General features: G+C 40.0%; 1 protein-coding gene across 4 annotated transcripts in view; it reads left to right on the top strand.

Annotated features, from left to right (window-relative positions):
• Positions 1 to 2,013: 2,013 nt before the first annotated feature.
• LOC139170262 (exocyst complex component 1) overlaps positions 2,014 to 22,565 on the top strand; it is a 61,563-nt gene continuing 41,011 nt past the window's right edge. The window contains exons 1-6 of one of the 4 annotated variants that reach the window (XM_070757234.1): positions 2,014 to 2,150; positions 6,150 to 6,283; positions 7,947 to 8,077; positions 11,245 to 11,404; positions 18,920 to 19,107; positions 21,932 to 22,159. In XM_070757234.1, coding sequence (XP_070613335.1) covers positions 6,160 to 6,283; positions 7,947 to 8,077; positions 11,245 to 11,404; positions 18,920 to 19,107; positions 21,932 to 22,159 — 831 coding nt within the window. In that variant the 5' untranslated portion in view covers positions 2,014 to 2,150; positions 6,150 to 6,159. The remainder of the gene's footprint in view (positions 2,151 to 6,149; positions 6,284 to 7,946; positions 8,078 to 11,244; positions 11,405 to 18,919; positions 19,108 to 21,931; positions 22,160 to 22,565) is intronic. The other 3 variants (XM_070757235.1, XM_070757233.1, XM_070757232.1) reach the window with 3 other exon arrangements.

A 22,565-nucleotide genomic window follows, 5' to 3' on the forward strand; every position in this document is an offset into this window, starting at 1 on the left:
TCACTTTCCTATTAAAAACACTTCCCTCCTGAATCTTATTTAACCCTTTAACATATTTAAATGTTTCGATCATGTCCCCCCTTTTCCTTCTGTCCTCCAGACTATATAGATTGAGTTCATGAAGTCTTTCCTGATACGTTTTATGCTTAAGACCTTCCACCATTCTTGTAGCCCGTCTTTGGACCCGTTCAATTTTGTCAATATCTTTTTGTAGGTGAGGTCTCCAGAACTGAACACAGTATTCCAAATGTGGTCTCACCAGCGCTCTATATAAGGGGATCACAATCTCCCTCTTCCTGCTTGTTATACCTCTAGCTATGCAGCCAAGCATCCTACTTGCTTTTCCTACCGCCCGACCACACTATTGCAATATTCACAACACCTGGAGGCAAGTTGTGACACTGATTAATTGTGCTGTCAGGAAGTTTCTCCTTAGTTCTAGGTTGCTTCTCTCCTTGATTAGTTTCCAACCATTATTTCTTATTGTGCCATCTGGTGCTTTGTAGAATAATTTGACCCCTTCGTCTTTGTGGCAGCCCTTCAAATACTGGATTACTACTATCATGTCACCCACACCCATCCGATTTTTCTTTTCTTGATTGCAATTTAATTTGCAAGACAAATTATTTTTATTTTTATTTAATAATTTCATATTATATATTCATCTATTCCCTGTCCTAATGTTTCTCTCTTACCCGTGTCATTTATATAACTTTATATACCACCAATACGTACTTGACCAAACAAATTAAAAATAAAAATAAATAAATTTGTCTTGCAATTTAATAAGACTAGCTTGCACACTTAAATCCTCGAGGTTTTTTTTTCAGATTTTGACCCTCAGTGTTCAGAAATAGCACAAAACATTGGCAAGGAGGAGAAAACAGCCAACAGTGCATGTAGCCAGGGCCAAGTAAGGATTGCTCAAAATTGGCCACTTTTGAGAGGGGTGGACTTCAATTCCTTGAATTCTCCAACCAGCAGGAATTCTGGGAGTTCACCCATCGAAACATGCTGGCTGCAGAATGTTGGGAGTTGGGAAATCCACCCAGAGTTGCTGAATTTAAGAAAGCCTTATCTACTCCATCAGCCCACCGAGCACCCAAGGAAGCCCACCGGTCTCCCAGTAGATGGCCTTTGGGGGGAACCATCAAGGCTAAGAGTCCTTCATCCCCAACCATCACTGTATGAAGCCTTCGCGGAAACCAGTTATGTTATTTATGCTCCTTTTTAAAATCCCTTGTCGAAGTGCACAAGTCACAAAAGGGCCATGGTTTCGCCACTCCTGCAATAAAGGAATCAGAACAGAGTCCGTAGGACGACAAGAGCAGGGGTCTGCAACCTTGCAAGCGCTCCAAACTAGACTGGCAGAAAATATGACTTCAGCAATAGTGATCAACGCCTGGCATGCACTACCTGACTCTGTGATTTCTTCCCCAAACCCCCAAATCTTTAACCTTAGATTTATCTACAGTTGACCTCTCCCCTTTTCTAAGAGGTTTGTAAGGGGCGCGCGTGCATAAGTGCACCATTGTGCCTATTGACTTCCTCTTTCATCTGTTATCTAATACATGCTTGACAAAATAAATAAGTAAGTAAGTAAGTAAGTAAGTAAGTAAATAAATAAATAATTTTTTAAAAAATTTAATTCACTTCTATGCCGCCCAATCCCAGTGGGACTCAGGGCAGTTTAAATAAACAAATAACAACATAAGAGAACAGAACAGAAACAAACAAACAAACAAACAAACAAACAAACAAACAAACCTACAACCTTGCTAACTTTAATACTTGTGGACTTCAACTCCCAGAATTCCTCAGCCAGCAAAGCAAAGCCCACAAATCTTAGAGTCGCCAATGTTGCAGAAACTCCTGAGCAAGAGAGCAACGAAGAGGGGGGAGAAAGGGGGGGGGAGGAGCCGAGACTCACGCTTAACAACGCGCCTCTCTACCCGCTTCCCTCTCGCTGTCCAAGCCTTTTCCGGAACGCTTCCACCTCCGTCACGTGATCGAAGCAGGAAGCTCGGCCCGGGATGGAGAAAGGCGGGACTTGAGAGCCTGGGAGTGACAGGTTTGCCGGAGCGACTAAGGCTTGTGAGGGAGACTCGTCCGGCCGCCGGGTCAAGAAAGGGAGACGCGGGGAAAGATCGGTTGGTAACGCGCTGCTGCCGCCGGCGTTTTTCTCCTCTTTTTCTTAAAGGGCGGCTGGATCTGGGTTGCAAAACTCCGGACGGCCGCTTGATGGAGCCTGAATCCATCATGATGGGTTGTGATATGCCATTCTCTCTCTCTATTGACAGCATTTTTGCAATGGGCAAGATGCTCCTGGCAGTTATGGTATTTTATGGCTGTGCCCATCAGGCTCAAAACGGAGAGGGGCGGCATACAAATCTAAATAATAAATAAAAATAAAAATTGCCTGTCCCTGCTTTTGGGGCCCATTAAATGGAAGTGCTTATATGACCTGTGCGATCCCTTTAGAATTTAGTTTTAGAATCTCCACATACATTTTGTACTTTCCAATTTTTGTTCAGACATACCAGGATTTCATACTTTTATTTTATTTTTATTTATTTGGTTTTGTCAAGTACCTATTGGTGGGATATGGAGAGGGGTGGCATACAAATCTAATAAATTGTTGTTATTATTATTATTATGTCAATACAACACAGCAAACGAGATCACTATGCTGGATTTCATATTTCATCACCAGTCGGGCACTTCCCAAGCACCTAGGACTGCGTGATGTAGCGGCAAATTATGTTTGCCGATCCCAGTAAAGTGGCCTTTTGCAATTGACAGATGGAGATTTTGTCAATTCCGATGGTTTTCAAATGTCCGCTGAGATCCTTTGGCACTGTGCCCAGCGTGCCAAGTACCACTGGGACCACTTTCACTGGCTTATGCCAGAGTCGTTGCAGCTCGATTTTTAGATCTTTGTTTTTCACTAATTTCTCTAGCTGCTTCTCCTCAATTCTGCTGTCTCCTGGGATTGCGATGTCGATGATCCATACTTTCTTTTTCTCCACAATCAGGATGTCTGGTGTGTTATGCTTCAGAATTCGGTCAGTCGGAAGTCGGAAGTCCCACAGTAGTTTTGCTTGCTCATTTTCAACCACTTTTTCGGGCTTATGATCCCACCAGTTCTTTGTCACTGGTAAATGGTAGTTCCGGCACAAGTTCCAGTGGATCATCTGTGCCACAGCATCATGTCTATGCTTGTAGTCAGTCTGTGCGATCTTTTTGCAGCAGCTGAGTATGTGATCGATTGTTTCATCTGTTTCTTTACAGAGTCTGCACTTTGGGTCGTCTGTTGATTTTTCAATTCTGGCTTTGACAGCATTTGTTCTAACGGCCTGTTCTTGTGCCGCCGGTATTAGTCCTTCTGTCTCGTTTTTGAGTGTTCTACTTGTAAGCCATGACCAGGTCTTTTCTTTATCCACTTTGCCTTCAATCTTCTCCAAGAACTGGCCATGCAATGCTTTGTTCCGCCAACTGTCCATAGGACATTGAGTTACAGTTTTTCTGTACTGGTCCTTAGTTTGCTTCACCTTGAGAAGTTTCCTATTGTTGACTGCCATCAACACTGACTCTTTGCTCTCCTTCACGTAGTCAGCTAATGCATGCTTCTCTTCTTCCACTGTCTTCTTCCACTATTATTATTATTATTATTATTATTATTATTATTATTATTATTATTTACATGATACTAGTAAGAGAGAAACATTAGGACGGGACATCAGTCCCCTGTCCTAATGTTTTTCTCTTACTAGTATTATGTATATATAAATGTTGTATACAAACTTAAAAGAAAACCGCTCCGAATTCGACTACAGGAAATGCGACTTTAGTAACTGAGTAGTTGATGCATGGAACTCACTACCGGACTCTGTAGTTTCATCACCTAAACTGTAAAATTTTACCTGTAGACTATCCACTGTTGACCTCTCTCGATTCCTAAGAGGTCAGTATGGGACTTGCCTAAATGCACCAGTGGATAGTCTAAGGGTAAAGTTTTAGGGGTTAGGTGACGAAACTACAGAGTCTGGTAGTGAGTTCTATGCATCAACTACTCCGTTACTAAAGTCGTATTTCCTGCAGTCAAGTTTGGGACGGTTTACTTTAGGTTTGCATTTGTTGTGTGCTTGTGTGTTGTGGTTGAAGTTGAAGTAGCCATTGACAGGAAGGACGTTGTAGCGGATGATTTTATGGGCTATGCTTAGATCCTGTTTAAGGCAACATAGTTCTAAGCTTTCTAACCTAGGATTATAAACCTAGTTGCGTAGGATATTTTGTTGCGAGTGGAGGAGTGGAGGGCTCTTCTAGTAAAGTATCTCTGGACATTTTCTAGAGTGTTTATGCGCAAAATGTGATGTGGGTTCCAGACAGAAGTGTTGTATTCAAGGATTGGTCTGGCAAAAGTTTTATATGCTCCGGTTAATAGTGTGAGATTACCAGAGCAGAAGTTGCGCAGGATTAGGTTAACATCTTTTTTGGCGATGTTGTTGCAGTGGGCTTTGACGTTTAGGTCATTTGATACGAGCATCCCAAGGGCTGTAAGGTCTTGTTTGTTCAGCTTGTATTTGGTGTTCAGATTCTTTTTGCCAATGTGTAGGACAGAGCATTTTTGGGTTGAGATTTGGAGTTGCCAGATATTTGACATTCAGACATAAAGTCAAGGTCTTTTTGGAGAGTAGCTGTGTTATTGGTGTTGAAAAGTTTTACATCGTTGGCGAAGAGAGCGCAGTTGCTTGTAATGTTATCACAAATGTCATTTATATAGAGTAAGAAGAGGGTTGGTCCTGCTGTAGATCTATACTTAAAGATATATACTGCTATAGATCTCTTTCATAAATTACTAGCTCTGATTATTCTGTTAAGTGGCCTGGGATTCATATAGAGTATCATTTTTTAAACCATAAATTTTATTAATTTTCACATTTTTGTATCTACATTTCCAAGTGGATCCACACCTGTGTATATACATTGGTAATGGTGCTTGTATAATTTATATATATTTTACATTGTTTCTCCCTGTTTATTTTTCCTTCCACATCCATCTCTTAACTCTTAGTCTTTTTATTTTAATCCATTCATACCATTTGGTCCATACATTATGATCATCATTCTTTCTAGTCATTCAGTTCCATTGTTAATTTGGTCATTTCCACACAATTGTAAATTTTTTTGATGATTTCTTTTTCTGAAGGTATCTGGGGGTCTTTCTAATGTTGTGCATAAGTGATTCTTGCCGCTATTCCGATATGTAACATTAAATACATTATATAGAGTCCCATTTTTGTGATACGTGTGTGTTTGAGTCACAATGAACTACTGCAATTATGTCAAACATTGACTGATTTTAAATGCACCATTGCCTAAATACTATCAAAATACCATTATGAGCTAGTGTGAAAATAGACGATATTTGTTACGACAAGCTTTTATTTAAAATGCATTTTATCTCAAAGAATAATTATGGAAAAAAAATTGTGTTATCCATTTAGTAGGACAGATCTTTTATATGTCTGAATAACACAATGCAAATTTGTGAGTTAAAACACGATTTAAGTATTGCCCACAAGATCATATGCTGCAACGTCCTACCGGTCAATGACTACTTCAGCTTCAACCGTAACAACACAAGAGCACGCAACAGATTCAAACTTAATATTAACCTCTCCAAACTTGACTGTATAAAATATGACTTTAACAATCGAGTTGTCGAAGCCTGGAACTCATTACCGGACTCAATAGTGTCAACCCCTAACCCCAAACATTTCTCCCTTAGACTATCCACAATTGACCTCTCCAGGTTCCTAAGAGGTCAGTAAGGGGCGTACATAAGTGCACTAGTGTGCCTTTCGTCCCCTGGCCAATTGTCTTTTCTTTATCTCATATATCATATATATTTTCTTCCTTTCATATATCTTCTCCTCTATTTTTACATATTATCTTTAGATATATATTACTTCATGTCTATTCTCTTCCATATGTATTGTGTATTGGACAAATGAATGAATAAATAAATAAATAAATTTCTGTAGGCCCACCACATGTGTTATATCGTGGTTACACTTAGTACAAAGCTAGAGGAACTAGGAACGACCCTGATGAGGCATGCAATAACTTTACCCACTTTCTTACAGCTTGGAGAAAATGACGGCCATCAAGCATGCCTTACAGAGGGATATTTTCACTCCAAATGATGAGCGTTTACTGAGCATTGTTAACGTTTGCAAAGCAGGGAAAAAAAAGAGAAACTGTTTCTTATGTGCTACAGGTATGCAAATTTTAAATAATAGGTAAAAAATTGTCATTAGTTCATTGGATAGTGAGGAATACGAGGATAACTTAATTTGGGAATAATGTTTTATTTGTTAACATGTGTGATGTAAAGATGATTACATACTATGTACATGGGTGACACTGTATAAAACAAAACAGTTTGAATTTTCTTTTGGAAGAAGCCATTGTACATTGCTACGTATTACCCCAAAATGTTTTGCTTTAGATCTTAAGATCAAGTCTTAAGAGTCTTCGGAGAGGGGCAGCATACAAATCTAATTAATAATAATAATAATAATAATAATAATAATAATAATAATAAAACATATCTAAGGAGTCATTTCCAAAAGCTGGTATATTTGTCTCTATTAATGATAGAAAGCATCTCATATATAAAACTTGAATCTAGCAATTCACAGCTAAATTCACAAATATGTGAGGAAAATAATGTTTTGAGGACAATATGTTGTGTATACTCACTTCCAGTTTTACTTGCATGGATTTGATTTACTGATTACCTGCCACCAACATGTCAACTCTTATTAGTTTGCTTTCATTCCAGAGAAAACAGCAACTGTTTTGTTGTTAGAGGTTTTAGATTATTTATTTCTGCACGTTTTTGGGTTAAAAACACTCTGGTGGCTCACATTGGTCATCTACCGGTAGTTTGTTTTCATGGTTACTTCTGAATTGACGGTTCTGAATTATTTGTTAACCTGAGGATGGCTTGAAGAGGCTCTCTTGCTTGATTTAATCCTCAGAGTAATTTTTCTACCTTGCCCATTATGAATGACTTTGTACACATCCTGAAAGCTTTACTTTTCCTTTAAAGCAGTGGTTCTCAACCTGGGGGTCGGGACTCCTTTGGAGGTCGAACAGCTGTTTCACAGGGGTCGCCTTAAGACCATGAGAAAAGACAAATTTCCCATGGAGTTAGGAAGACGGGCTACAAGAATGGTGGAAGGTCTTAAGTATAAAACGTATCAGGAAAGACTTAATGAACTCAATCTGTATAGTCTGGAGGACAGAAGGAAAAGGGGGGACATGATCGAAACATTTAAATATGTTAAAGAGTTAAATAAGGTTGAGGAGGGAAGTGTTTTTAATAGGAAAGTGAACCCAAGAACAAGGGGACACAATCTGAAGTTAGTTGGGGGAAAGATCAAAAGCAACGTGAGAAAATATTATTTTACTGAAAGAGTAGTAGATCCTTGGAACAAACTTCCAGCAGACGTGGTAGATAAATCCACAGTAACTGAATTTAAACATGCCTGGGATAAACATATATCCATCCTAAGATAAAATACAGAAAGTAGTATAAGGGCAGACTAGATGGACCATGAGGTCTTTTTCTGCCGTCAGACTTCTATGTTTCTATGTTTCTAAGTAAAGTTTCTATTCTGCCACCTTGGAACATATTTTTGCCATCCGACCAATCAGGCTTTTTACAGAGGGGGTGTCCCTCTGACCTTCCTGCCAATCAGCTTAAAGCTCTGTTGGGAGAATTGGCGCTAGACTTATGGTTGGGGGTCACCACAACATGAGGAACTGTATTAAGGGGTCGCGGCATTAGAAAGGTTGAGAACCGCTGCTTTAAAGCAACTTGTGGGAAAATGTCTATTTTCTTGAGAGCTTAACAATCTGTTGTGCTTAAACAGTGACAACTGAACGGCCAGTGCAGGTGAAGGTGATCAAGGTGAAAAAATCTGACAAAGGCGATTTCTACAAAAGGCAGATTGCGTGGGAGCTTCGGGATCTCACTACTGTTGACGCCAAGGATGCCATCAAGGTATATCTAAAATACAATGATCCATCTTCACTGTACAAAGCATAAGTAGACTATCACCTGAATATATTTGTTTCGCTTTTATCCTTTCATGGTGGCACAGTGGTTAGAATGTAGCATTGCAGACCAGATTACCTCCGGAACCGCCTGCTACCGCACGAATCCCAGCGACCGATAAGGTCCCACAGAGTTGGCCTTCTCCGGGTCCTGTCGACTAAACAATGTCGTTTGGCGGGCCCCAGGGGAAGAGCCTTCTCTGTGGCTCTCTGGAACCAACTCCCCCCGGAGATTAGAACTTCCCCCACCCTCCCTGTCTTTCGTAAACTACTCAAGACTCACTTATGCCGCCAGGCATGGGGGAGTTAAGATATTCCTTCCCCCTAGGCCATTACAAGTTATGCATGGTATGTTTGTGTGTATGTCTGGTTTATAATACAGTGGTCCCTCGATTTTCGCGGGTTCAAACTTCGCGAAACGGCTATACCACAGTTTTTCAAAAATATTAATTAAAAAATACTTTGCTGTTTTTTACCCTATACATCATACGTCATCGCCAAACTTTCGTCCGCCTTTAATAAATATTTTTTTTAATAAACTTTAATAAATAAACATGGTGAGTAATAATCTAAATGGTTGCTAAGGGAATGAGAAATTGCAGTTTAGGGGTTTAAAGTGTTAAGGGAAGGCTTGTGATACTGTTCATAGCCAAAAATAGTGTATTTACTTCCGCATCGCTACTTTGCGGAAATTCGACTTTCGCGGGCGGTCTCAGAACGCAACCCCCGCGAAAATCGAGGGAACACTGTAATGTTTTTTTGTTGTTTTATTAATTGGATTGTTACATGTTGTTTTTTATCATTGTTGTTAGCCGCCCCGAGTCTACGGAGAGGGGCGGCATACAAATCCAATAAATAAATAAATAAATAAACTCTGCTCACTGCACAGGAGTTCGATCTTTTTTTTTGTTTTGAACTATTCAACTACGGTTAGAAGACACATTAGGGAGAAAAGTAGAAAAGAAGCCTGGATTATTCTTACTAGGTATAGCTCACGAACACTTTGATAAAGATCAATTGTATTTAATTCTCCACCTAACAACAACTGCGAGGATAGTGATCACACAAAACTGGAAAAATGAAACTATACCCACAGAAGAAGACACTATCGAAAAATTAATATCATGTGCGGAAATGGACAGTCTTACTAAAAAAATAAATAGAGACGAGGAAGAATTTATTAACTGCTTATTAACTGATCCCCTTATATAGAGCGCTGGTGAGACCACATTTGGAATACTGTGTTCAGTTCTGGAGACCTCACCTGCAAAAAGATATTGACAAAATTGAACGGGTCCAAAGATGGGCTACAAGAATGGTGGAAGGTCTTAAGCATAAAACGTATCAGGAAAGACTTAATGAACTCAATCTGTATAGTCTGGAGGACAGAAGGAAAAGGGGGGACATGATCGAAACATTTAAATATATTAAAGGGTTAAATAAGGTCCAGGAGGGAAGTGTTTTTAATAGGAAAGTGAACACAAGAACAAGGAGACACGATCTGAAGTTAGTTGGGGGAAAGATCAAAAGCAACATGAGAAAATATTATTTCACTGAAAGAGTAGTAGATTCTTGGAACAAACTTCCAGCAGACGTGGTTGGTAAATCCACAGTAACTGAATTTAAACATGCCTGGGATAAACATAGATCCATCCTAAGATAAAACACAGGAAATAGTATAAGGGCAGACTAGATGGACCATGAGGTCTTTTTCTGCCCTCAGTCTTCTATGTTTCTATGTTTCTAACTGTTGGGATAAATTTTATAGTTGGATGGGGAAAATGGGAAAAAAGAAAAAAAGAGAGAGCTAATAAGTAGCAAAAACTTGGAAAGTAAAAGTCAGAGTTTTGGATATTTAAAAAAAAGTTATACCTGATTAAGATGATTGCTAGGATTCGGTGTATTATGCAAATATGACTTGTGTAATGGGAAAGAAACACTATTAGAATTGTAATGCAGGTCACATCACAAATTGTGAAATTGTTTAATGTTTTGTTTGTCTTATTGTATGTGTTTGTTTATAAATAAATTTTATATTTAATTTTTTTTTTTAAAGGAGTTTGATCTTGACCAGCTCAAGGTTAACTCAGCCTTCCATCCTTCCAGGATCGATAAAATGAGGACCCAGTATGTTGGGGACAATATGCTGAATTTGTAAACCTCTTAGAGAGGGCTGTAAAGAACTATGAAGTGGTATATCGGACCAGATAACTTACAGGACCATGTTCTGCCTCATGAATCTCCACGGCTGGTCAGGTTCCAGGCCTTCTCCTGGTCCTGTCATCCAGACAATGCCGTCTGGCAGGACCTAGGGAAAGAGCCTTCTCTGTGGTGGCCCTGGCCCTTTGGAATCAACTCCCTCCAGAGATTTGTACTGCCCCCACCCTCCCTGCCTTCCGCAAGGCCTTAAAAACTCATCTTTGCTGGCAGGCTTGGGACCACAAAGTTTAACATCTAGCCTCAGCCGATGAATGAATTTATATGTATGATAGAACGGATGTAGATGATTGGTTGTAAGAAATTGAGGTTTTAGAAATATATTTTAACTTTAGATTTCTACATGTTTTTGTATTTCATTTTGTTGTGAACCGCTCTGAGTTTGAGGAAAAGGGCGGCAAAGAAATCTAATAAATAAATAAATAAATGCTGGCTGGGGAATTCTGGGAGTTGAAGTCCAGATATCCCCAAGTTGCCAAGCTTGGGAAACACTGAACTAGACAATGTCGATTGACGGGGCCTAGGGGAAGGGCTTTCTCTGTGGGGGCCCCGGTCCTCTGGAATCAATTCTCCCCGGAGATTCGCACTTCTCGCCTTCCCTAAGAATCTTAAGACTCATTTATGCTGCCAGGCTTGGGGTGATTAGACCTTAGCCCCCAGTCGATGAATGCTACGTATGGTTGTTGTTTGAATGGGTATGATTGATTTTTAGTATAATTAAGGATTTTAGAGTAGTTTACTTAATTTTAATTAATTGGATTTAGCCTGCTGTATTTTATGGTTTCTTTTTATATATTGTAAGCTCCCCCGAGTTCTCAGAGAGGGGCAGCATATAAATCCAATGAATGAATGAATGAATGAATGAATAAATTAATTTGTGTAATCTCTGTTTTTCAGGAAAGTTCTGAGTTTGATCTGCATTTTGACAAAGTATACAAATGGGTTGCTAGCAGCATAGCAGAAAAGAATATTTTTATTTCGTGTATTTGGAAACTCAATCAGCGGTACATTAGAAAGAAGATTGACTTCATCAATGTTAGTTCTCAGCTTCTGGAAGGTAAAGATTTTAGCTGAATCCTTGCTATGCTGTCTTTAAATTTAGCATTTGTTTAAATAGTTAGAAAATTCATATTGTCGCTCTTATTTTTCTTATTGCTAATATAAGTAGTTTACTTGACTTTCAAGTCTTGTTTAACTTGATGCTGATCATTTCAGAAGATGAAATAATTTCCATGGGGGTTACATTCTTTGTCACTTTCACAATATTCAAACTTTATTCATTTGATATAAGAGAAGGGATCTCTGAATTAGAATCGGTGAAAGTAAATTCTCAGCTTTAAGCCAACTTCAATCTTAAACAAATCTTTCCTATCCCAGTTCACTTATATCAAGGAATAGGTACTTTTGCATAACACATCTGCCCCTTAATTATGACTTTATTGTGGCTCTATGTGTGTAAACTTTAGACATAAAATTACATATGAAGCCTTTTTTCTGGTGTATCCTATTGTAGGGAAATTCTACTTCTATATGCAGTATGAATTGTATCATTTATGTCTTGGGAATTTGATTATGTAAAATCTAAGTCAAACCTCATGGTATAGACATGCTTGTCTAGTTGGTTTGGGAGATTTTTGGCAAATTAAATACAGCACTTATAACAACTTATCAGATCTGCTTTGTAATACACCCAGGTTGGCAGGCTTAACCTGTTTCCTCTGCACAATAGCTGAACACAATTTTGTTGTACTGAGGATAGTCTTAACTTCTAAGATAGTTATAATCTTAAACTTCATAATAATTCATTTGATCATTCAGGAGTTACAACATAGCTGCAAAGAAATCTGCTTTGTAGTTTGTTTAAAGTTCTTCTAAGTTTTCAAAAAGTTTGTAACCGAAACAAATTGTTGCCATTTGAATGAAAAAAAAAATTGTGTTCTTGACTGCTTAGCTAATATTCTTTGCTTCTTCTCCTCTGCTTTTCTCACACTTTCAATTCTCCAGAGCTTCCTAAAGTCGCTGAAGGTGCGTAACACCTTTTCCTTCCGTATTTCTTTTTCTGTGTAACTCAATTCAGTTGCTTTTGCTCTAAAACTGTGTACAACACTTTGTTAAGCAGATACTTCATTCAGGTTTTTCTCCAAAATACTTTGCAAATTTAGATAGAAATATGGTTCAGAGGTTTTTAAGCAATGAGCAGTTGAACAGAATTTAAGTATGAAGATAGAGGGCAAAACTAATCACTTAAATACTTTTTGATGAGAATTTTCAGAGTCTGACTTTTCAGTACAATTCAGTACAACATAGAATTGACTTTTTGTGTAAATTGAGACTAGATTTTTGCTGGAAAGTTTGGTTAACAAGTAAATAAGCCGCTTCAAGAAGGGCAGCATAAAGTAAGTAAGTAAGTAAGTAAGTAAGTAAGTAAGTAAGTAAGTAAGTAAGTAAGTAAGTAAGTAAGTAAGTAAGTAAGTAAGTAAGTAAGTATTTGATTCTTTGTTCACCCAAAGTTGCTTGAAACTCAATATTTTGCTTACAATCTCTAATCAGACCACTTTCATCATGCTCCTTGGAGGTAAATTGCTGCTAAAAGCATCTTAAATGATTTGTTTGTGTGCCTTTAAAATACTCTACCCACATCCTACACTTAAGTTACTACATGAAACTACAGCACACAAAATTGGGAATAAATTTTATTGGACTGAATTGAGTCTAGAGAGACTGGAATTGCCTAAAATGGAACATACACACAGACACGCATACATGGAGTAGGGGATGAGGATGAGGTGGGGGTGAGGACTAGTATGGTATATATTTGGTTAAAGTTTAAAAACAGAGAGACCCTGGTTCAGAGGTGGTTTTCTGCTGGTTCTGTAGAACTGGTAGTGGCAATTTCCTCCCGCTCATCGAACTGGCAGTAATGGCTGGCTGGACACCCCTCCAAACCGGTCCTCCAGCTTGAAATCCGTCCACTGGAGCCAAATTTATGAGAAAATAACCCTTTGGTCATTTGTAAAGCATGCGCAGATGAGTTTAATCCTGGAGTGACGGAAGACTTGGCTTGCTACGCTCACAGGCATGTACAAAACAGACACACTTCGGGTGCGACCCCGAACCGGTAGCGAAGATAAGTAAAATCTTATATTATAGAGCCGAGGTGGCGCAGCAGGTAGAGTGCAGTACTGCAGGCCACTAAAGCTGACTGTAGATTTGTAGGTCAGCGGTTCAAATCATCACCGGTTCAAGGTTGACTCAGCCTTCCATCCTTCCGAGGTGGGTAAAATGAGGACCCGGATTGTGGGGGCAATATGCTGGCTCTGTTAAAAAGTGCTATTGCTAACATGTTGTAAGCCGCCCTGAGTCTAAGGAGAAAGGCGGTATAAAAACCGAATGAATGAATGAATGAATGAATGAATGAATGAATGAATGAATGAATGAATGAACCAACCTTTCCAGCTTTATGAAATACATGCACCAGAGGGAGTGATTTTTTGTTTTGTACTGGTCTCCAGTGGGTTTTCCCAATGCTTTAAATAAAAGTGCCTGTTGGAGAGATAAATTGCTATTCCATAAATAAGCTCAGAAATAAGCTAACATATATTCTACAGTCAGATGCGGGGTGATGAACTTAGAACATTGCCGAAATAGATTTCCCAGCAGTGTCTTTTTTTTAGTCTGTGAAACAAGAGAAATATTAGAAATTGTGGTTTAGTAATATCCAGAGTACCACAAGTTTCTCAGCCATTCATTCGATGAAAGGGCTGAAAGCCATCTTATAAGTTCTTATATACAGGTTCAACTAGGCATAACTGAGCACACCTCTTTAAAATTGGGCAAGACATAATTGCAGAACAATGTGATTGCTTGCTAAAATCACAAGTCTCATGGAAGGCATTTGCATGTATCGGAGATTGATTGATTGATTGATTGATTGATTTATATTTGTATGCCACCCCTCTCCATAGATGGCGAATCTTTTTCTTCTTGCGTGCTAAAAAAGGGAGTGCATGCACACACTATTTATTTATTTATTTATTTACTTACTTACTTACATACATAGAAACATAGAAGATTGATGGCAGGAAAAGACCTCATGGTCCATCTAGTCTGCCCTTATACTATTTCCTGTATTTTGTCTTAGGATGGGTCTATGTTTATCCCAGGCGTGTTTAAATTCAGTTACTATGGATTTACCAACCACATCTGCTGGAAGTTTGTTCCAAGCATCTACTCCTCTTTCAGTAAAATAATATTTTCTCATGTTGCTTCTGATCTTTCCCCCAACTAACCTCAGATTGTGCCCCCTCGTTCTTGTGTCCACTTTCCTATTAAAAACACTTCCTTCCTGAACCTTATTTAACCCTTTAACATATTTAAATGTTTCGATCCTGCCCCACTTTCCCTTCTGTCCTCCAGACTATACAGACTGAGTTCATGAAGTCTTTCCTGATAAGTTTTATGCTTAAGACCTTCCACCATTTTTGTAGCATTTTTGCTACATTTATTTTTGCACTCTTTCTTTCTTTCTTTCTTTCTCTCTCTCTCTCTCTCTCTCTCTCTCTTTCTTTCTCTCTCTCTTTCTCTCTCTCTCTCTTTCTTTCTTTCTTTGCCGCCCTTCTCCTGTGGAATCACACAACCCCTATACATGCACCACACTGAACATGTATGCATCCTTGTGCATGCGCCCCTACGTTGGGCTGTTTTTTACCCTCAGGTTTCCTTGAAGCCTCCAGAGGGCGAAAAATGGCCGAACAGGCAAACAGGAAGTCTGTTTTTCCGAACTTTCGGTTTGCCTGTTGGGCTGTTTTTCCCACTTCAGGAAAGCCTCCTGAAACCTACGGAAGGTAAAAATGGCCTTCCCCAAGACTGAAAACCAGCTGGCCAGTGCGCGCATGTGGACTGGAGCTTACATAGGGCAACGCCTTGCGTGCTCTCAGCTATGTCTTCACGTGCCACCTGTTTGCCAAGGTTTGCCATCATAGGTCATATGTGGTAAGATTCTAAGGAGAACACTTAATTTAATTTAACTTATGCGACTTCTGTGCCGCCCAATCCTGAAGGATTCAGGACAACAATACAAACAATACAATAATAAAAAGAAGTCAAATATTAATAATAATTATAAAACCCCATTATAAACTCATACTAAAATAACCCTCTATAAAATCCCGAAATCCAATCTAACAGCAACATACATACCAATCAATCATGGTTCGGGTGTGCCTGATGTTAAGATTCACGGCTCCCATGCCTGTCGGCAAAGCCAGGTCTTGACAGCTTTTCGAAAGGCCACTAGACTGAGAGCAGTGCGAACGATGGGGTGGGGGGAGTTGAGAGCCGGGGCGGCTACAGAAAAGGCCCTCCCCTGCGGCCCCGCCAACCTACATTGTTTAGTTGACAGGACCCGGAGGAGACCGATTCTGTGTGATCTAATAGGTCTCTGGGAGGTATGTGGCAGGAGACGGTCTGGTAAATAGTCAGGCCCTAAGCCACTTACAGAAAGTAAGTAAGTGATTTAAAATTGTGGTCTTGTGATCACCATCCCCCGTAAGCTGCGCCCGTGAGCAGGTGCACACCCCCAAGTACCCCCGCGCGCGCCCTTTTCCACGGGCGCACGCTCTCCATCCCCTTGCCAGCCCGCGGGGGGGGAGGCGCCAGCAGTAAAAGGAAAGGGAGCCGTGGCCGCCCCTGCCTCCCCACCATGCCTCCCGCCTCCTCGCGCCCCTGCCCCCCACCCGATCCGCCCCCTCTCCTCCTCCTCCGCCTCCTGCGCTCCCAGCCAGGGGGCTGCGAGAGAGAGTTTTCTCCGCGTGCTTCGGGAATGCCCGCCCCAGCCCTCTCGCAGCCCCTTCGCTGGGAGTGCTTTCCTCCCGAGCTTTCAGCAAGGGGGCTGCAGTAGAGGCAGGGCAGGCGTTCCCGAAGAACTTGGAGAAAGCGCTGTCGCAGCCCCCTCGCTGAAAGAGAGAGAGGGAGAGGGACAGAGAAACTGAGAAAAAGAGAGAGAGAGCAAGAGGGAGAGAGAGAATGAGAAAGAGAGAGAAATGACTCTCTCTTAAAGCATATGGTAAAAAACACCCAAATAATAACAAAGAAAAAAAACCCCAGCCGATTGTGTGTGTGTGTGTGTGTGTGTGTGAACTCTTGAACCATTTCCAATAGCTCACCTGTTATTGGAAATGGTTCAAGAGTTCACACACACACACAGACACACACAAGGCGGGAGGAGACAGGGATGGAAAAAGAGGAGAAGATAGTAATAATAGTAATAGATTTTGGTTTTGTTTTATTATTAATTTCTTTTAATAAAAAAGAAGGGAATTATTTATTTGTTTGTTTGTTTGTTTGTTTGTTTATTTATACTTCTATACCGCCCAGTCCCAAAGGGACTGCCGCTCAGACACTATATTTTTCTGCCCACACCGAAAAAAAATTAGAGGGAACATTGCTTGTGATTGTGGGGCACTGCAAACAGTCATAAACACAAGCTGGTTGCCAAAATGTGATCAGGTGGCCACAGGGAGGTGGCGAGTGGGGTTGGGACATGATGGAGCTCTGAATCTGGGTCGTAAGTCCCTTTATCAGAGTCTTCTCTTTGGACGGCCTCTGAGCAATTGGTTGTAAATCAAGAACTACCTACTCAAGGGGACAAAGAGTCCAATGAGATAGGAAAGCAACAATAACCAAAATACCTTTAGTAAATGAAAGCTAGGAAAGTTAACATTTGAACGCTTCCGGGTCTTTCCTAAAAGGGGCAGCGTGAAAAACGGAATAACAAATACAGACTTGGAGGAGGAGTAAATCTGGAATAGTGTTTTCCAAACTGGGCAATTTTAAGATGTGCGGACTTCAACTCCTACTCAGCATTCCCCCAGCAGGCATTCTAAGGCATAGCCCTCCCTATTCCTCATAAAAAAGTTACATGAACTTTAACAGAGTCTTGCAAATCTTTATTCAACTCTTACACCCCTTTATTTTTCGGAGAACGAATGAGGATAAAGCCGAACAGTTTTCCCCCCTAAAGCAGTGGTTCTCAACCTTTCTAATGCCGTGACCCCTTAATACAGTTCCTCCTGTTGTGGTGACCCCCAACCATAAGTCTAGCGCCAATTCTCCCAACAGATCTTTAAGCTGATTGGCAGAAAGGTCAGAGGGACACTCCCACTGTAAATGCCTGATTGGTTGGATTGTAAAAATATGTTCCAAGGCGCCAGAATAGAAGCTTTAGTTCCTAACACCATGGGAAATTTGTCTTTTCCCAGGGTCTTGGGTGACCCCTGTGAAATGGTCATTCGACCCCCAAAGGGGTCCCGACCCCCAGGTTGAGAACCATTGCCCTAAAGAGACTGATTATACTACACACCATATTTCAGAGAGTTGGATTAAAAAGCACACTATAAATGGGTAATTAATCCATGCTTCTTAAAAATGACTCATCCTAAAAATAATTATGAATCCAGATTTAACTTTGTGTCTGAAAGATTGTTGCTCAAGAGAGGATGTATCAAGAAGCTGGAATAATAAGGCACTATTACTTCTCATAATTAAGGACTAGGAAGCATAACAGCTAATTTTGGAACCTATTCTATTTTTCGTTTAAATGTAACATTGTTGAAAAATAAGGCCAATATTGGCCTTATTTTTCAACAATATTACTTTTAAACGAAAAACAGGATAGGTTCCAAAATTAGCTTGGCCTTATTTTTCAACAATATTACATTTAAACGAAAAACAGGATCGGTTCCAAAATTAAGTGTTATGCTTCCTAATCCTTAATTATAAGAAGTATTAATTTATGAGCTATATTTTAATAACATGCAGATGAAAATAACTGCCTGAAAGAAGATACTGCAGAGAAATGTCCTGTATATATATTATTGTCACCGAATCTTGCTATACATCCTTGTTACTGCTTTGTTTCATTGTTTCTAGTGTAAATGTTTCCAACATTATCACTCTAAATAGTGACATTGTTATCAACTAAAGGAAATAATCACAGATTTTTCTAAGTTTTTCCAACATTGTTAATATCTGTTTTTTTTCCCTTCCTGATACAAGAGGAATAGGGGTTTTTTTGCAATTTGTTTAAAAATCATAGAGCATTGTAAATTTTCAATGTATTAATAGCTCAGTATCAGATTAAGCACATGGGTGAAATTTAAGCAGAATATCTTTATGCTACGCAATGTTAGATTAAAGAACCTATTTAATGTACACTGCTCAAAAAAATAAAGGGAACACTCAAAGAACACATCCTAGATCTGAATGAATGAAATATTCTCATTGAATACTTTGTTCTGTACAAAGTTGAATGTGCACAACAGCATGTGAAATTGATTGTCAATCAGTGTTGCTTCCTAAGTGGACAGTTTGATTTACTTGGAGTTATATTGTGTTGTTTAAGTGTTTCCTTTATTTTTTTTGAGCAGTATATTTGACTTTGCAGTGAACTTATATAACATGGGTATTTCCTTTATTACCTTTATTAGAATTAGAATGATCAAGAATGATTTTGCTGGCCAGTGGAGTTGAATTCATTTTTCATAAATTACAACCACCTCTTTCCCTCCTTTAGAATCTGTTCCCAGTGGTGAAAATCAGAATGTGGCAGGAACAGATGAAGAGGTGGTGGATGAATATCAAGAATTAAATGCTAGAGAAGAGCAAGATATTGAAATAATGATGGAAGGCTGTGAATATGCCATCTCTAATGCAGAAGCTTTTGCAGATAAGTTATCTAGAGAACTACAAGTTCTTGATGGGGTACGTCTGTCTTCTTTTGTACCATTGATGTGTGTTTTTTTTTAAATTATTATTTTAGTTTGTTTATTTCTTTTATACAGTGATCCCTCAATTTTCGCGGGTTCAAACTTCGCGAAACGGCTATACCACGGTTTTTCAAAAAATATTAATTAAAAATACTCCGTGGTTTTTTTCTATACCACGGTGTTTTCCACCCGGTGACGTCATACGTCATCACCAAGAGTCACTTCTCTCTCTCTTTCTCTCTTTCCTGTCATTCTCTGCTTCAATCATTTTCTCATTTCTCTTTTTTTCTCCCCTTTTTTCTATCATTTTTTTCTCTCTCTCTACCTTCCACTCTCCCCCCCTCTTGCTCCCTCTCTCTCTCTTTCTCACTCTCTCTCTGCCTCTCTTCTCTCTATCTCGCTCTGTCTGTTGCTCTCTCTCTGTGAGAACGCCTGCCCCGCCTCTCCTGTAGCCCCCTCGCTGACAGCTGGGATGAAAGCGCTCTCAGCTAAGGGACTGCGAGAGGGGCGGGGCGGGCATTCTCAAAGCGCTCAGAGCGGCTAGCAGCCGAATGAGGAGGACGAGAAGCCGTAGCCGCCAGCGCTGCTGCAGGAGGACCCGTGCCCCAAGAAAGCCGGTGAGAGGGGTGGATCGGGCAGGCGGGGGATAGCGGCGAGTGGGCCGGAGGCGCTGGGGGGGGGGCAGCCGACATTCAATCTTTGCCAGCCTCCGTGCTTTCATCACTCTCCGCCCCCAACTTCAAGCCCGGCTCCTTGCGCAGCCTTGGAAAAGGGTGCACGGGGGTAGTTTTTGGCTGTCCATTGCCAAAAATGGTGTTTTTACTTCTGCATCTCTACTTCGCAGAAATTCTACTTTCGCGGGCAGTCTGGGAACGCAACATTCGCAAAAATCGAGGGATCACTGTATTATGTTTTAAGCTGGGGTCTCTAACCTTGGCAACTCTGTGAATTGAAGTCCACGAGTCTTAATCAATCCTAGAATACAGCTCGCCTGTATGGAACCCACATTGCATATCTGACATCAACACAATTGAGAGAGTCCAGAAATATTTCACAAGAAGAGTCCTTCATGCCTCCTCTCACAACAAAATACCTTATTCCGCCAGACTTGAAATTCTTGGTTTAGACAACTTACAACTCCGTCGTCTCCGTTCTAACTTAATTATAGTTCATAAAGTCATATACCAAAATGTCCTACCTGTTAACGACTACTTCGCCTTCAACCGCAACAACACACGAGCACGAAATCGATTTAAACTAAATGTCAACCGCTCTAAACTTGACTGCAAAAAATACGACTTCAGCAACAGAGTAATCAACGCCTGGAATGCACTACCTGATTCTGTGGTTTCTACTCCTAACCCCAAAACCTTTAACCTTAGACTATCTACAATTGATCTCGCCTCCTTTCTAAGAGGTCTGTAAGGGGCGTGCCTAAGTGCATCATTGTGCCTACCATCCCTGTCCTATTGTCTACTTTTTATCATTACTTATCTAATGTTTTATATGTACAAATTATCACCCTATAATTGTTTGACAAATAAATAAACAAAATAAATAAACAAAATAAATAAACAAAATAAATAAACAAAATAAACAAACAAAATAAATAAACAAAATAAATAAATAAATAAATAAAAGTTGTCAAGGTTGGAGACTCCTGTTTTAAGCTACTTTGAGTTAGTATGAGCAAGTAGGCAGTAAATTTCCAAATAAATGAATAAAAAAGTCGAAGTCCCCAAAGAAGAAGAGATAAAAAATCTACAGATTGCTCAGAAATAGATATGATGACAAGGAGGTTGAAAGTGGTCAGTACTATAAAATATGGGAAAAATTTTATAAGTAGTTAGAAGAGAGAAATGGTGAAGGAAACTAAATTATAGAGACATTTGCGCAGTATTTTAAAAATGTAGTAAGTGTACATAGTATAAGAAATGCTAGTCCTAAGAACAACAAAGGAATGTAAAAATGTGTAAGTGGTAGACAATAATTCCTCCAACATCTCTGACAATAACTCAGGATGTCCAGCAAACCTGAAAAACAGGGAAATCGGGGAATTATCAGGGAAATTGGCTGTTTGGGAAATACCAGGGAATTATCAGGGAATTCATAAAAAACTGGAATAAATCGGGAAATAAACCAAACAGTATTAAAATGTTTAAAAGTCAGGGAAAAATCATGTTTTTAAAAAAAACGGATTGTGTTGCCTGGCAGAATCAAGCAAAAATGAGCCTAACTGTGGCAACAACTTGCTTCCTCAGCTACCGATATTTCTCCACGGCTTAGCCGTTTTGGTATGATGTCATCTACGACCGTGCCTTAACTAGATCGCAAGTTACAGGGAAATACAGCAGTACCCCTAGATACGAGCATAATTCGTTCCATAAGGGAGCTTGTATCTCGAGGCACTCGTATCTGGAACAAGTTGTTTTTCCCCTCCGAGATAACCAAAAGCAAGGATTCTTGCGCCACCTAGTGGACGCTCGGCTCGCATCCCGAATTTCAGCTCGGAACTAGAACAGAAATGTCTCACCCCTTGTGGCTCGTATCTTGAAATACTCGCATGTAGAGCAGCTCGTATCTAGAGGTACTACTGTATCAGGGAATTTCAAAATGCTTTCTCCCTGGACACCCTGTAACTTCTGATGAAAAAGGGGTTGTAAATAACCCAAATAGCTGTTGTATGTTTGTTTTTGTCTTTTGTGTTATAATCACTTAAAAAAAAAAAAAAAAAGTCCTGCTGCCAGCAGTTGCTGTTGCAGTCACCCGTTGTGTTTACTTCCAATTTGACGATAGGATTTACGTAAATTTGTTCCTAGGCAAACATCCAGTCGATTATGGCCTCTGAGAAACAGGTGAACACTTTGATGAAATTGCTGGATGAGGCCCTGAAAGAAGTGGATCAAATCGAATCGAAGCTGAGCAGTTACCAAGACATGCTCCGGAGCGTAAAAGAACAAATGGATCAGATTTCGGAAAGCAACCATCTAATCCACCTTAGCAACACGAACAACCTAAAACTGCTGTCGGAGATAGAGTTCCTCGTTGTAAGCATTTAAATATTCTTAATTCCATGTATTATCCGTTCAAAATATTTGGAGTGATGCACTTTTCATGTTTTATGGGTCTGCTTGTTTATCAGAACCAAAACATAATACCAGTGCAGGTAGCCCTTGACTTGCCACAGTTTGCTTAGTGACCATTCCAACAGCACTGAAAAAGTGACTTATGACCAGGGGTGGGCTACCAATTTTAGCCCTACTGGAATGCACCCAGAGCGTGCCCCTATGTGTGTGCCCGGTGCGTCCAGCACGCCCCTGGCGTGTGCCCTGCTCAGTGCATGATTCGGCTTCTGTGTATGTGCAGAAGCCAAATTTCACATGAAGATGCGCATGAGATTTTGCTTCCATGCATGGAGAAGCTGCCGGCTCACATCCGCCTGCTGCACTGCCA

The sequence above is a fragment of the Erythrolamprus reginae genome, chromosome 7 (assembly GCF_031021105.1).
Source record: "Erythrolamprus reginae isolate rEryReg1 chromosome 7, rEryReg1.hap1, whole genome shotgun sequence".
Classification (NCBI taxonomy): domain Eukaryota; kingdom Metazoa; phylum Chordata; class Lepidosauria; order Squamata; family Dipsadidae; genus Erythrolamprus; species Erythrolamprus reginae.